At 42.0% G+C, this 14,893-nt stretch overlaps 1 protein-coding gene across 6 annotated transcripts in view; it reads right to left on the reverse strand.

The window, feature by feature from the left end:
• AOPEP (aminopeptidase O (putative)) overlaps positions 1–14,893 on the reverse strand; it is a 366,697-nt gene that overhangs the window by 119,349 nt on the left and 232,455 nt on the right. For all 6 annotated transcript variants that reach the window (XR_011649356.1, XM_004470934.3, XM_071216642.1 and 3 more), the window contains exon 10: positions 7,796–7,839. Coding sequence is in view for 5 of the 6 variants with exons in the window: in XM_004470934.3 (XP_004470991.2) it covers positions 7,796–7,839 (44 nt within the window). In the remaining variant the exon portion in view is untranslated. The remainder of the gene's footprint in view (positions 1–7,795; positions 7,840–14,893) is intronic.

The raw sequence follows: 14,893 nt of genomic DNA on the forward strand, positions 1-14,893 counted from the left end.
GAGCAGGCACAGAGAGCAGACAGCAAGTGCAAACAGGGGAGGGGATAAATAAATAAAATAAATCTTAAAAAAAAAAAGTCTCCATGTGGTGCACATTCAGTGGATGCCTACTGGGCATGTGGTTTTGTGGAAGACTGTGGGGAAAACCCAGGATATGATTCCCCAGCAGGAGAGACACAAGTCAGAAAGCCACCAGTGCCATCAAGTTGTACGAGCCTACGGGTAAGGAAGAGGGCCAACTGCTTCAGGTTGGACAGGAGGGAGGAGGACGGGGAGGTGCCTTAGAGAGACTTCTTAAAGGAGGCGATGCTTCAGCTGTACTGTGCGAGATCCCAAACGAGGGGTCAGGACCAGGAGAAAAGGGGGGAAGGCGGGTACAGGGCACAGGGAATGGAAGCAGACAGCCCAGAAAGAGATATGGTCTGGATATCCTGAGCTGCTCAGCCCAGCGGGCACCCAGAATGAGGCTTGGAAGGGTTCTGGGGTCAGACTGAGGACCTTAAATTTCCTGTTATTGAGCTTGGGCCTCATCACGAAAGCCCTGAAGCAGGGCTGTGGAATGACGTGAGTAGAAGGGAGCTGAGAAAGAGTAACTGGGAAGCAGATGTGGCTCAAGCAATTGCAGCTCCTGGCTACCCATGAGACGTTCCAGGTTTGGTTCCCGGTGCCTCCTAAAGAAGACGAGCAAGATAGAGAGCTGGCATGACAGGCTGGAGCGGTGAGCTGATACAACAAGAGACACAAGGAGGAAAACAAGGAGAGACACAGAAAAGCAGGGAGCAGAGATGGCTCAAGTGATTAGGTGCCTCCCTCCCACATGGGAGGTCCTGGGTTCGGTCCCTGGTGCTTCCTGAAAAGGGAAGACGTGCAATGAGGAGGTAGGGAGAAATTTTAAAAAATCTTTTTTTTAAAAAAAAGAAGAACCGAGGGAGTGGAGGCTGGAGGCAGGGAGGCCAAATGGGAGGCTGCTGAGGGTGTTTAAATAGGAGGCAATAAAAGGAGGCCTATGGGAATGCAGACATGATGGGGATGGACCACCTGAAGAACTCCTGTTGGAGGGCTGAAAGATGGTCTGGGGGCAATGGTGACTTCACATAGGAATGGACAGACCTGTGTACAATCAGACTCTACTATCGTCTGCGCTCTGTACAACCAGCCAGGCTAACTTGGAGGCCAGATACTGTTATACAGCAGCACAAACACAAAGCAAACGAAAAACACCTCTATCCACTGCTACGCACAGGCATAAAAGTAGTAGCTGCAGTTTACTGAACCCCTACTACGTACTAGGCACGCTAGACAACATCTCATTTAAACTATACAAAAACTGTGAAAGACCGCTACTGTTATCCCCATTTCAGAGACAAGCAAATAAAGGCTCCAAGAGGTGAAGCAACTCATCTGAGGCCACGTAGGTGGGACTTAACTGAGCTGCGATACGAACCTAGGCAGCCTGGCTGTGAAGCCCCAACCTTTTCTTCCGTGTGAAACTCGGCCTTCACCATGTGTTTCTCTGTGATTTACGGCACAGACAAGCCCGCTGAAGGGGAGAGATCGTGCTGGCTGAAACTGAAGGTGGACTTTTCCTGCTTGCTAACATCTCTGCCTGCCTCCTGCTGTGGTTGCCCTGTTTGTCTGCCCTGTTTGTCTGCCCTTCAATTACGTTTCAGAAGAGATGGGGCGCCCTTGGGAGGGGCACAGGCGTGAGGGCAGGGGAGTTCATCTTTCAGCTGCGTCCAGGAGCCAAAGACACTCTCCCGTGAATGAGGGGAACATGTGTTTTCAGATCCCTTGCCTGTGGGAAGGTTCAAAGCATCTTATAACTATTAGCACTTCATTTCTCATAATAGCCGTGTGAAGTGGGTGTCAATTGTTCAATTGCTGTGTGGCTTTTTCTGGTGTTGTTGCAGATGGAGAAACTGAAGCTAAGAAGCCTGGGGCCGAAGTAAGCCCAGGCAGGGAGCCGAAGGGACAGGCCCAAGTTTCCAGCGACCCAGCAGAAAGCTGCAGACACCAGTATTTGGGACCTGCCGGTATGGAATAAGATGTTCAGCTATGAGAGGAAGATAAAAGCATTAAATGCAGCTGCTCAAAATATTTCTTTTGAAAATCGGTAATATAAGTGGCCTTATCTCCCAAGGAAATTAGGAGAGACCGGTCATAGGAAAGTGTTGACTTTTCAGGGAAGAAATGGACTGTATGTTTTCAGGAAAGAAAAAAAAAAAAGGTAACATTCTGCCGTTTTGATCACGATTCCTGAGATGTCGCTTGGTGCAGGTGGATTTGTAGATCTGGGCTTGGGCTTGTAACAGTGGAGTCTAAGCCAATGGTGCATGTTTTCCCTCTGAGGTCATGTGGCTTAAACGATCTCCACAGACAAGCAGAAGCATTTCCACTTAACTGAGACCCAGGACTTACAGGAAATTACTCTTCTGCATGTCTGATCACTATGGAAATTGATTTTACACAGAGAGCTAAGAGGACACGGACCAGGTCTGCTGTCCTCCAGATTTGTACAAGTGAGTTTGGTAACTTCCGGCTCACCACCGCAAGCCAGGTCTGACCAGCCCTCAGAGCCCCCCACATGTCCGGGAGAGAAAATTGTCTCCTGCCTTCTGGCTGGGGAGTTCCCTCACTGTACTCCCATGCCCTTCACACAACTCTTGAGTTTCAGTGGTCGGTCTCCAGGCTCCCTGCGCTGTGCACGTGGTCATGCTTAGTCAACGCAGCAGTGGAGAGAAATGTACTGGGCGCCCCAGCAGGATGCTGGTCAGAGAAATAAGGCGCGTTTACAGCTGAGAAAGCGGCCGACTGTTCTTTGTGAGGTTGAGGTAAACAGACATCAACACAGGGCTGAGTGAAATCGGGATTGCACGTGCCCTGTCTCTTCTCGCTCAGTCGACCTCGGAGGGCGCCATGACAAGGATGGGAGCTGATTATCAGCTATTTCTGCCATGAGGTGCCTTTCAACTTGAAACTGACCTGGGGAAATGTCTTTATCTCTCTTGGCTCCTGTCTTCAGCCGCTTGAGATTCTAGGTCACCTTATTCCCGTACCTCTAAAGGAAAGCACACAGTCCCGGCAACTTTCACCTGACAGACCCGAAGAGCTCTAGATGTGCAGGTATTAGACAGAAAAGCAAGGTGTTGGGAACTTCAGAGCTCAGGGTCCAAAATGGAAAATGCCTTTTCTCTGGAATGCAACTTACGCACATACTGCATGGATTTCAAAATTTGAGTAAATTAATGTTTTAATGCTCTTTCTCTACACGTCTGCAAATAGTGTGCACCTCAAAGGTTTTGCACACGGTTACTGTTTTTCTTGATGACAAGTTGTTTGTGCTTGGGCAGAGAGCAAAGACTACGCCTGTGATATTTATCAAGTGAGTCCTCCCCAGTTCTGTGGGGGAGAGGAAAAGTAGCTGGGATTAAAACAAACAGGCTAACTTGCACAAGCAAACATAATAATTGGTGGGCAAAGAAAGAACCAGTCGCTGTTGATAAAGGTGGATTATCACGTGGGCAAGGTCCATGGATAAGGCACTCCCCAGGGAGCCCTTTTACTAGTGAGGCTGGTGCCTGTATTTGTTTGGATTTCCTTCCACTCCGACATCCAGAAGGCATCCTTTTATTTTTTTCCCTTACTTTGATCTCATAAAATATGAGCATTGAAAATGGGATTTCACAATGAAGATGTCTAAAACATCCCTTCCCCTTTGAATTCTCTATCCTTCCACTCTCCATTGCCCATCCGCATCCCCACACATAACACCCACTCCCCTGTATTTCCAACACTCCTTCGGAGTATAACGAACTACCAAGAAGGAGAGGTTGGGTTCGTACTGGACTCTTCAATTTCCAGGAGCAATCAGCAGTGAAGGCTATCTGTGGCTCCTCTGAAAGCCTCATCAAATCTGCCCATTACTCTCTAATCCCATTGCCATCTTCCCTGCCATGGTTGCTCTCAAGACCTCTTGGCTGAACTGCTCTATTGGTTTCTAATTGGTCTCGTGGCTTCTGCTCCACCCCACCCCATCTGTCTTCCTCGCTGCCTCCCAGAGGGATCTTTCCCATCTGATGGTGGCCCTGTTGCACTTGAAGCCCTCGGCAGTTCCTCTCTGCTTGTTGAGACCTGACGTGATGCCCCCAGATCTCTGAACCTCACTAGCATGCGTTACGCACCAAGTCACAATGACCTGATTTATGTTGTCTCCAAAAGTCAACGAGGAGCTCCCTGAGGGCTGTGCCCGGGATGTGCGGCCCTCGGTGTTCCCCAGTGTCCAGCCTAAAGCCTGGTACAGCTGGTGCTTGATAGAGAATGTTCAATTAATCCAAGCAAGAACACAAGGCAAAGGCAGCATGACACAGAGAGTATGGGCCTCTGAATGCCAACTGGCTGATGTGATCTGAAAAACCCTGCCCGGGTCAGCACAGCCCACGTGCCTAACAGATGTGCCCCAGGATCAGTTTGCAACAGGGGCCAAAGATTAGAGGCTCCAGGGGGTAGGTGTGGGGCCTTTGGAGACCTAGATAAAATTGGTACAATATGTGGCATACGTAAGAGGGTAAATAGTCTGTTTTAATAGCTGAGCTAGATACTCTGATTAGTTAGCAGGAGAGAAGGTGTTTCAGTTGCAAAATATATTCTGGTATAACTTGCTGAAATAGATTCATTGTAGGGATGAAATTGCTTTACGTTTGAGGGAGAAGTTTTTTTGTTTTTTGTTTTAAAAGAAGCTTAGCCCTGCTAGTCAAAATATGATGCAAACCAGGAGAGGTATTCTATCAAAAGGGCTTGTGGTTGTTGGTCGGAACCAGGCAGCCAGCATCGAAACAGGGATGTTGTCCTTAACATCCACAATTGCAACAAAAGCCTCTTTGCAGCCCCACAGTATGTAGCAGATAATAGAGCCTCAGTAAAGAGCCCCACAGGCAGGATCCAGGGCGCCAGAGCCAGAGGCTTGGGGACCATCCAAATGAACTCCAGAATGTTATTAAGAAGAGGATGAAAAGAAAGCAGACCTCCAAAGCTAAAAAATGTATACTGTGACTTCAATGAAAATTGCTATTTTGTGCCCTAAGAAGTTCTTCTGAAAGAACGGAGTTATTCCTAAGAGATAGACTTTGGTAACAGCCTAAGGAGGTGATACACTATTTTCATCAGTTCTCTTCTTTTTTTTTCTCTTTCTCTCATCTTTTTTTTTTTTTTTTAAAGATTTATTTATTTCTCTCCCCTCTCTCCCCCCACCCCGGTTGTCTATTCTCTGTGTTCTCTGTGTCTATTTGCTGCATCTTGTTTCTTTGCCCATTTCTGTTGTTGTCAGCGGCACCGGAATCTGTGTTTCTTTTTGCTGTGTCATCTTGCTGTGTCAGCTCTCCGTGTGTATGGCACCATTCCTGGGCAGGCTGCACTTTCTTTCGCGCTGGGCGGCTCTCCTTACGGGGCGCACTCCTTGCGTGTGGGGCTCCCCTACGCAGGGGACACCCCTGCGTGGCAGGGCACTCCTTGCATGCATCAGCACTGCACATGGGCCAGCTGCACACGGGTCAAGGAGGCCCGGGGTTTGAACCGTGGACCTCCCATTTGGTAGGTGGACGTCCTAACCACTGGGCCAAGTCCGTTTCCCTCTCTTTCTCTTCTTTAGTTTCTAAGGAAACTGCTTCATTCTATCAGGGGACCCCAAAAGTTACTCCATGGCAGCAGGAAAGAAAAGAAAAAAGATATCTTCCAGATAAACTTTCGTTCTTGACCTCAAGACTAATGGCCACACCTGATGTGATTTTTGTGTGAAGAAACCCATATGTCTGCTTAAAAAAAGGAAGAATGGCAAATCTGAAACATTTCAGACCCTCCAAGTTAAGCAACACTTCCTTTGAGCAGCCTCCTGAAAAGCTAACTATCTTGGCCAACTTGTAAGGCCCTGTGCCACCTCCCATCAACATAAAATGGTGGGACTATGAAGAGGTAGAAACAAAGGAGCTTGTCAAAGAGTGTGGGTGGGTTAATTCAGTGCAATGTACTGACTTGCTTTATGTATATGTGAGGTTCCACCTTATTAAAAATACAAACCTGGCAATAACAGGCTGAACTGTTGAAGCAAGAATTTGGGATGGAAGGAAAGAAAGAAGAAGGATAGGGTAGAACCAACCTGGCTTAAGCCATGACCTGGGTCCTGAAGTTCCTCTACAAAGACCTGTAGGTGGTCAGCCAGCCTAAAACCAGGCACCTCCAAGAGCGAGGCTCTCCTTCCTTCCCAGGGCAGCTGGCTCTTACTTAGTAGGGCAGTGAAAAGGGCATGTGCTAGAGTCAGACATACTCACCTCCCATGTACCACTATCTCGCTTGCTACCTCTACCTTTTTTAGCCTCAGTTTCCTCATTTGCTAACACAGCAGGTCAGAACATAAACTCTAGAAGCAAGCTGCTTGGGCTCAAACCCCACCACTGCCACATACAACTGTGAGATACAGGCAAGGCATTTAGCCCTCTTCTTGATAAAATAGGGACAAAGACTCAAAAAAGGGGTAATTTTGAGGACTAAATGGGTGCCAGCATATTGTAACTTCCCCTTTAAGTGCTGGATGCTATCACTGTGATGATGATGATGAAGGAGAAGAGTGCTGTAATTAAGGATGAGGTGAGTTACTGCTGGTAGATCCTGTACAAGGTGCCTGATGGAGCAAAGATGATTATTGTTATAAAAATCATGCCAATTATTAGTTGGGCACCTAGCTTTTCACATATGTTCTCTCCTTTGAAACTTCCCTAAAGCCCTGCCAAAAAGGTTAGAAAACTGGAATTTGAAGGAGTTAAATGACTTGCTCTGAATCTCATAGCTGGGAAGGGGCAGAGCTGGGATTAGAACCTGGGTGAGCCTGACTTCAAATCCCAGGCTCTTATTACTCTGCTACATTTTCACCTTCGGTTAGTGTTTCCTTATATTAACTGATGTTAACTGGAGCCACCCTCACTTGCAGAACTTCCCCCTCCTCCATTCTTTCCCGCTGCAGTTGAGGCCACTGATTGTCCTGGGTCTGCCTCCTATGCCACAATTGGGGCTCCAGGCTCTGGGACACCTTGGTTGTGGATGCTAGCTCCCAATGGCCACACTCTAAGTCTGTGACTCTCACTTCTTTCCCCTATTAAGAGAGGAAGAATGAACTTTTTAAGGTTGGAATAAGCCAAGAGATTGAAGGGTCATTTTTTATTTCACTATCTGTCTCTCTCTTTTTTTATTCTGGCAACATTTATACAACATAACTTTTTCCGTTTAAACTACTTTCAAGTATACACCACCATCTGTTATGAAAATTATTCCATCACCCCAAACAGAAACTCTGTATCTAGTAAGCATTAACTCACCATTCCCTACCCACCCCCACCCCTGGTCTGCTGTCATCTAATCTACCTTCTGTCTCTATGGATTTGCATATTCTAGTTATTTCATCTATGTGAGATCTGACACTATTTCTCCTTTTTGTGTCTGGCTTGTTTCACTCAACACAATGTCTTTAAGGTACAATCATGCAGTAGCATGTAACAGAACTTCACTCCATTTTATAGCTGAATAATATTCCATTAAATGGATACAATTTGTTCATCCATTCCTCTGCTGATGGACATTTGGGTTGCTTCCACCTTTTGACTATAGTGAATAATGCTGCTATGAACATTTGTATTAAAAATACCTGTTCAAGAGCCTGCTTTCAACTCTTCAGAGTACATACCTAGAAAGGCAGGGTCAGTTTTAATATTAAAAATAAAAATGGGCTCTTAATTCCTAAATTGGTCCTCACCTTTTTTCTTCTGGGATGTTTTCCAATAGCATTTGAAGGAAATCCTGGAATAAGAAAAAAGCAAACCATTAATGAAGTCTGTCAGTGAATAACTCCACGTAGAACCATGCCAGAGATGGAGTATTCCCAGCTGTCGAGAGTTCACCTGCTACGGAAGCTAAGCCTATGGTGACTTATTAGACTATACACCCTATTTATTAATTTACCAGGGATGCATCCAAACAGTGGATGAGATTTGTTTTGTAAAAACAGCAAATTGAAAAATGTCATGTTTGTTACTTTGACCTAATGTAACCATTTATTTCATTTTATGTTTAACTATTTCCAAAAAGCTGTATACAACATAAAGCTCTACCCCTCTGTACTTAACCAAGGCCTCCACTTGATGAGCTTTACTGAGATATACTCTGTTCCATACTGAATTCCTAGAGGCCAGTACAGACTAACAAGCAACATTCTTGCACTGTTTTTAAGGAAAGACAAATGCAAAAATCAAGACAATTAATGGCTTAATGGATGAGCAGAGATGTCCACAATTTTCAACATGACTCACAAGTCCCTCCTCCATCTGCAGCCTCCTCTAGAGTCACTGCACAAATCCTCAATTGTTGGACATTTAGATGGTTAAATAATAGATTTTTTAAGCCTACAAGCATGACTTACACACATACATCCATTTTTTCCTTTATTATGGAAAATTTCAAACATACTCAAAAGTAGACAAAATGGTATAATTAACCTTCATGTATTCATCAGCCCACGGTTAATCCTATCCCATTCACTTCCCTGGTGCCTGTATTATTCAAAAGCAAATCCCAAACGTTATGTAATTTAATCATTAAATATTTTAGTACATTTCTCTAAAACAGAAGGCCTCTCTTTTTTTCTCACTACATTTTTTTTTAATTAGAGAAGTACTGAGCTTACAAAACAATCATCCACCATGTGTAGAATAACCATACATCAACCCCTCCTCCAACACCTTACATTGTTGTGGAACATTTGTTATAGCTTATGAAAGAACATGATCAGACTATTACCACTGACTATGGTCCAGAGGTACACTTGGTGCATGTGTTCCATACACCCCCCCATTAGTAACACTATGTATTAGTATCTAACATTTGTTATAGTTCATGAGAGAACACTCTCATATTTGTACTGTTAACCATAGTCCATCTTCCTAAGAGCTCTTTTTAAAGATAACCTAAATACTGTAGCACCTAAAACTTTCAATTATGCAATGTTCAAGAACAACTTTCTATTCAGTTTGCACCTTAAGTATTGACCCATCTTTCCAGCCTATCTAATTCTGGAATCTTGATTTGGTGTCCACGTAAAATATAGAACACTCAGTTAGGTTGAGGACATATTTACACTAAAAAATGATTTGTTGTTTATCAAAATTCAAATTCACTGGGTGTAACGCATTTTTGTATGTTAAATCTGGTAACCCTAGTCCCAAACTTCTGTCACTTGAAGATCTAATAAGATGCATTTTTGGATAAATACAGAACATCAAATAAACAAGGATATTTAACTTTCCTTGGAACATTGATGATATTGAACAATGAAATAAATGACCAAATATGACAACGCTCAACCAGAATCACGCCAGATGGGAGCCCTCCCAGTAGAACTGGCCTGAAGACACAGGTTGTCAACACAGGACTCTGATGAGATCGATTTAACTAGAGGGCAAGGGGGAAAGAGTCACACACATCTTTGTATTTCAAAACAGATGGAGAGAAGAGGATGTGGCTCAACTGATAGAATGTCCACCTACCATATGGGAGGTCAGGGGTTCAAACCCAGAGCCTCCTGACCCATGTGGTGAGCTGGCCCACGCATAGTGCTGATGCGCACAACAAGTGCTGTACCACACAAGGGATGTACCCCACATAGGGGAGCCCCACGTGCAAGGAGTGCAACCTGCAAGGAGAGCTGACCCACATGAAAAAAACGCAGCCTGCCCAGGAGTGGCACCGCACACACAGAGAGCTGATGCAGCAAGATGACACCCCAGTGCTGCTGATAAGAATGCAAGTGGACACAGAAGAACACAGTGAATGGACACAGAGAGCTGATGATGAGAGGGGGAGGAGAGAAATAAATAAAAAATAAATCTTTAAAACAAACAAACAAAAAAACAGATGGAATTACAGAGAAATGAAAATCTTCAACCAGTCTGTACAACTAAGTGTGCTTTTCCTATCATTATGCTAAAGGATAGCCATCCCTATGCTACTGATACAGCCATCCTTCATCTATGTGTTTATGGCTGGTCACAGTCCATTACTTCCAGAAGCAAAGCCTCCCTATTAGAAGCACAAATAAGAGATTTATATCTTGCAATTTCTGTTCTCCTTCTAAGACTTTACTTGCCTGTTGCTGCTTCACCTAAAATAAACAATACAAACAACAGCAAAACAAATATTAAAAATGGGTCAGGCAGTCACAAGGAAGTGAGCCAACCCCAAATTAATGAATGTCTCACATCTGGAGTAATTTCTTGTACCTCAAGTCGATTATCAGGAGGAAAATTACCAAAGGAAATAAGGGTGAACGTATTCAGAATGAGAAGAACTATTTTTGTGTGGGGTTTTCAGAAGTTGTTATTTTTATTATTTTAAAAATGATTTTGCAAATCAAAAGTTAACTAAAATTCATTTATCACAATCTGATAAGTTAATAAATTATGCTAAATAGTTTATTGGCTTAATGACAGTATTGTTGCTTCTTAAAAATCCAAGTACTGTAATTATAACTTCTTACTAATTTCACTTCATTATCTCCCTACAGCCCATATCAACTTAGCCCATATTTGCCAGTAATTTATGCTCAATTATAGGGGGAAAAATTGCATTAACACAAGGGCAAGGGGGAGAATTTAATTGCATGAGAGGCAGGAAATTCAGAGTTAACCTTAATTCTGCCCTTTTGCATTTCCCAATTACAATCGGATCTTTCATTACAGGACTGCAGAGCACAGCATTCCCAAATTCCGTGTGAATACAGGAAAAGGGCAGGAGGTTCCCCAGGAAGGTCTGGTACATTTTTTGAGAAACATAGCTGCCCTGCCTTTTCGTATGTATGGGAGCATCGGCCTCGCCCTACCTCAGAGCTCATTCCTCCAGGCAACACAGCAGCTAGTTGGAGCCCACCACCCAAGGACCTGGAAGACTTTTCTCGGCAATCACGCTGAGCGCGCAAAGAGTGAATATCTGGATATCTTTAAGAAGCAGCACCTGCGTTCCAGCAGGTCACGTGAACGTATGTTCTATCGTGCTAAAGTAGTGTTCCTCCATCTTGTGTTCCATCTAATCCAAGAAGAGATCTCATTTCATCCAGGCTGTCTTTTTAGTATCTATCGACGAACCGAATGGGCCTCCTTGTTCCTTTCATACACCACATCTTTAATCACTAAGTGCTTCTCTCCCTGGATCTTTTCAGCAATTGGCACATAGCCCTGGAATAGGATGCGTGTTAAAAGCCTCCCCCACCCTCCACAACAGAAGGACATAAAGAGACACATGTCTTTTACAATTCTGTCCTTTTCCACATCTTTTCAATTCTTTGTCCATCTTCACTCTTTCCTTCAATTTGTTGAAAGCTTCATGAAAGCAACTTAGAAATCTTAATAGGATAAGCAGGGTTTTCCTTCGTAGCTAATAGATTCTAGGATCACTGACAAAGCCAACTAACAACAAATACTAGGGTTCCCAGGTTATGTCTATCGCCTCTAAAGTATGCCTGACAATTTTTTTAAAATCAAAGGCAAGGAAAGCAAAAAAAAGGTCTGATGTTTTCGTAGTGAGCTGGGATAAAAATTTTATCTGGATCCTTGGTAATTGTTACTAGACCACACCCCACTCATAAAGAAACTGCAAATAGATTCCTTGAGAATTTTTTTTCATTTCCTACTCCCCTAACAATCTATATGCTAATCAGATCAGTCTCAGCTTGTTTTGATTAACACCTAACAAAACTAAATTAAGCATGACAAAAAAAAAACACAAAAAAACTAATGCTGATTTTGGCACAAGGCTAATTTGGTAATTATTTTTCAGTTTGGTGAAAATATTCAATAAAAAGCAGGTGCATGTGGATACTGGATTAACTGATACACATTGTCTTGATAATTACAGAGGATTAGCAATATCTATCAGACGTTTTATGAATAATTACCATGGTCATGGGGTGGGGACAGAGGTAGGAAAGGCAAAACAAATAATCAAAATGTCAAAGCAAGGATGGGGTTGGCAGGTAAGAACTGAGAAAAGACTCAATTGTCAGGGAGAAGTCATTGTTAAGTTCAAGAGAGCAGCTTAAGTGGTTCTGAAAAGATAATACTGAAATACCAGACAGGTCATAGAGAATGGGGTATCTGGAAGGGCTGATTTGTATAAGAAAAAGGATTAAGAAGTTGAAAAAAAATTAAGGAACTTCTAAGTAAAGAAACTGGATCACGGTCCTCTCACGTCAATGACTAAGAACATAAAAAACACAGGCTGCAAAGTTAAAATTAAATTAGCAAAAACTTTACCAGCAGCATCCAAACAAGAAAAGAAATACAGCCTTGTGCCATAAATGTCAAAAGAAGGCAACCAAAGAAATATAAGCTTCTATTACAGTGTCTAGCCCTCCCTCTGCACCACTCCCCAATCTCATGCATAGCAATAGTGGAACTGGTGAACTGCCCAAACCCCACAAGTTCTCACTAATACCCACACATTTGGAAAAAAACAGGAATATTCTCATCTTTCCTCTCTTCTGACCATGAAAGGACTGAAAATGGTTGATGGGTAAAGGTGAACAAAGCATGGGAAACAAATAACTGAGGAAGGTTCTCTTTGATGAGTTATATAGATTCTAGGGTTTCAAGATGAATTGGAGGAAGAATTAAAATTTAAGGGATACCCACAATGAGAATAAACTGCCATCATATTAGGTCGAGAGAAGCTTGGCAAGGAATATTTGACAAAATTTCAAAAGAATTAGTGGAATCAAATTCTTTCTGTAAAGGTCATATACAGTTTCAGTGTGCTTCCCCCTCTTCCTCCAAGTGGAATATCGAAGAAAAATAGGTCTCAGGTGAGCTGGGACAGAAATAAAGGATAAGGAACTAAGTGTACATGAGATCAGGACAGATCTGCCCATGTGAAGTGTGAACAAGAAGAAAAAGATGGCAGCTACTCAAACTAATAGAACAACTCAAATCAAAGAAAGAGCACAACATATGAAGGACAAACAATCCAGTCTTAAATAAAATATACTCCAAGGAACCAAGAAGAAAATTCTCCATGAATGCTTCATATTATGAAACAAACTGACAAAAGAACATAAGTATCATAAAGTCAGTAAAATGAAAGCTCAAAGATGACAAAATATCAAAAAGATGAAGAGATTTCAAAGTGAAGGAAATGAATTAAAAGACCAAGATAATATCAATATGAGAGCATCAATAAAATAAAAATAGTAAGAAATGGACATTAAAGAAGATAACATTAATAACAAAGGAATTGTTTGAGAGAAACACAGATCATGAAGATGAAAAAGATAAAAGCAATTAGAAAGGAACAGGAATGGAGGACAAAGATGGTATAACATAAGGATAACTCCTTGAAGGTTAGAAACCTGTAAGGGAAAAAATAATAAATGTGCTTGAATATACAATTAAGAAATTTTTACTGAAAAAAGGAAGAATAGAATCTGAATACCAAAAAGGTACACTGCAGGAGCAGATGTGGCTCAAGCGGTTGAGTGTCTGCCTCTCACATGGAAAGTCCTGAATAAACAAACAAACAACAAGCAAAAGAGAGGAAAAAACAGCTCAGGAAAGCTGATATGGCTCAGTGGTTGAGCGCTGGCTTCCCACATACAAGGTCCCAGTTTCAATCTCCCATTCCCAGTACCTCAAAAAAAAAAAAAAAAAGGGTATATTGTTTTGCAGGGAAAAATGATGCAGAACCATGGACATCAAATCATTTTCTGATTAACTTACTAAACTTAAAGCATGAGGAAAGAATTCTTCGGTCATCTAGGTGGTATGAAGGGGGAACTTGGGCTGAATTTCAACAGCAGTATTCAATGCCAGAAGGCAGTGAAGCGATGCTTACTTGACCCAAGGATATTATATCCAGCCAGGTAGTAAGTCAAATAAAGACAACAGGCAAGAATTCTCAAACAGGCAAAATCTCAGAAATAACAGAACCAATGAGTCTGCAACTTGAACATCAATTTGAAAATGAAATTAAACCAACAAAGAGTTGAATTAAAATAAAATACTTATGAATGCAGAAGCATGGTAAAATGACTGCTGGTAGATACTGAAATCCTTTAAATACAGAGGTAAGACTATACAACTGTGAAAATTATGGTTCCAGCACATACTGTAATTGATGTAAATAATGTAAACTTTGACCATGTAAAAATAGTAATTAAGAAAAATGTATAATTTTGGAAAAAGTAGAAGTACATAACTGCTGAATTCCTCATCTTTTATAGTAGTGAATAAATTGATGCTAACTAAAATTGAAATAAATAAAGAGGAAAAAATAATAAATTCAACCTCTTAATGATTTTTGTAATTGTTCCTCTTAACCACAGAAGAATCTTTTATGAAATGATCTCTTTTGCATTCATCTGATGTTCAGAAAGTCCTTTAAATTCACTTTAGTTTCTTGTTCATTGTTAAATTCAAGTAAAAGAAAATCTAAAACATTCCACTAAACATATATAATACAATCCTATTTTTATAAAACTATTTCTATCTAATTATAACTTCCTATCTTTACATGTATATATATGCACATACATATATACACATATAAACACATACACATATACATAACATATAGAAAAAGAGAGAGAAATAGTACATCAACTCAGGAGTGATTTCACTCAATACTGGTGTGGTAGTTTGAAGCTTTTATGGACCCCAGAAAATCAAGACCTTAGGGCTAATCTATTCCTGTGGGTGTAATCTTATTGTAGGTGGGACCATTAGAATAGATTGCTTCAGTAGGTCATGACCCAGGGTAGGTCTTAATCCTCTTACTGGAGTCCTTTATAAATGGGATGAATATGGAGAGAGAC

Source organism: Dasypus novemcinctus, chromosome 8, assembly GCF_030445035.2.
Source record: "Dasypus novemcinctus isolate mDasNov1 chromosome 8, mDasNov1.1.hap2, whole genome shotgun sequence".
In the NCBI taxonomy this organism is placed as follows: domain Eukaryota; kingdom Metazoa; phylum Chordata; class Mammalia; order Cingulata; family Dasypodidae; genus Dasypus; species Dasypus novemcinctus.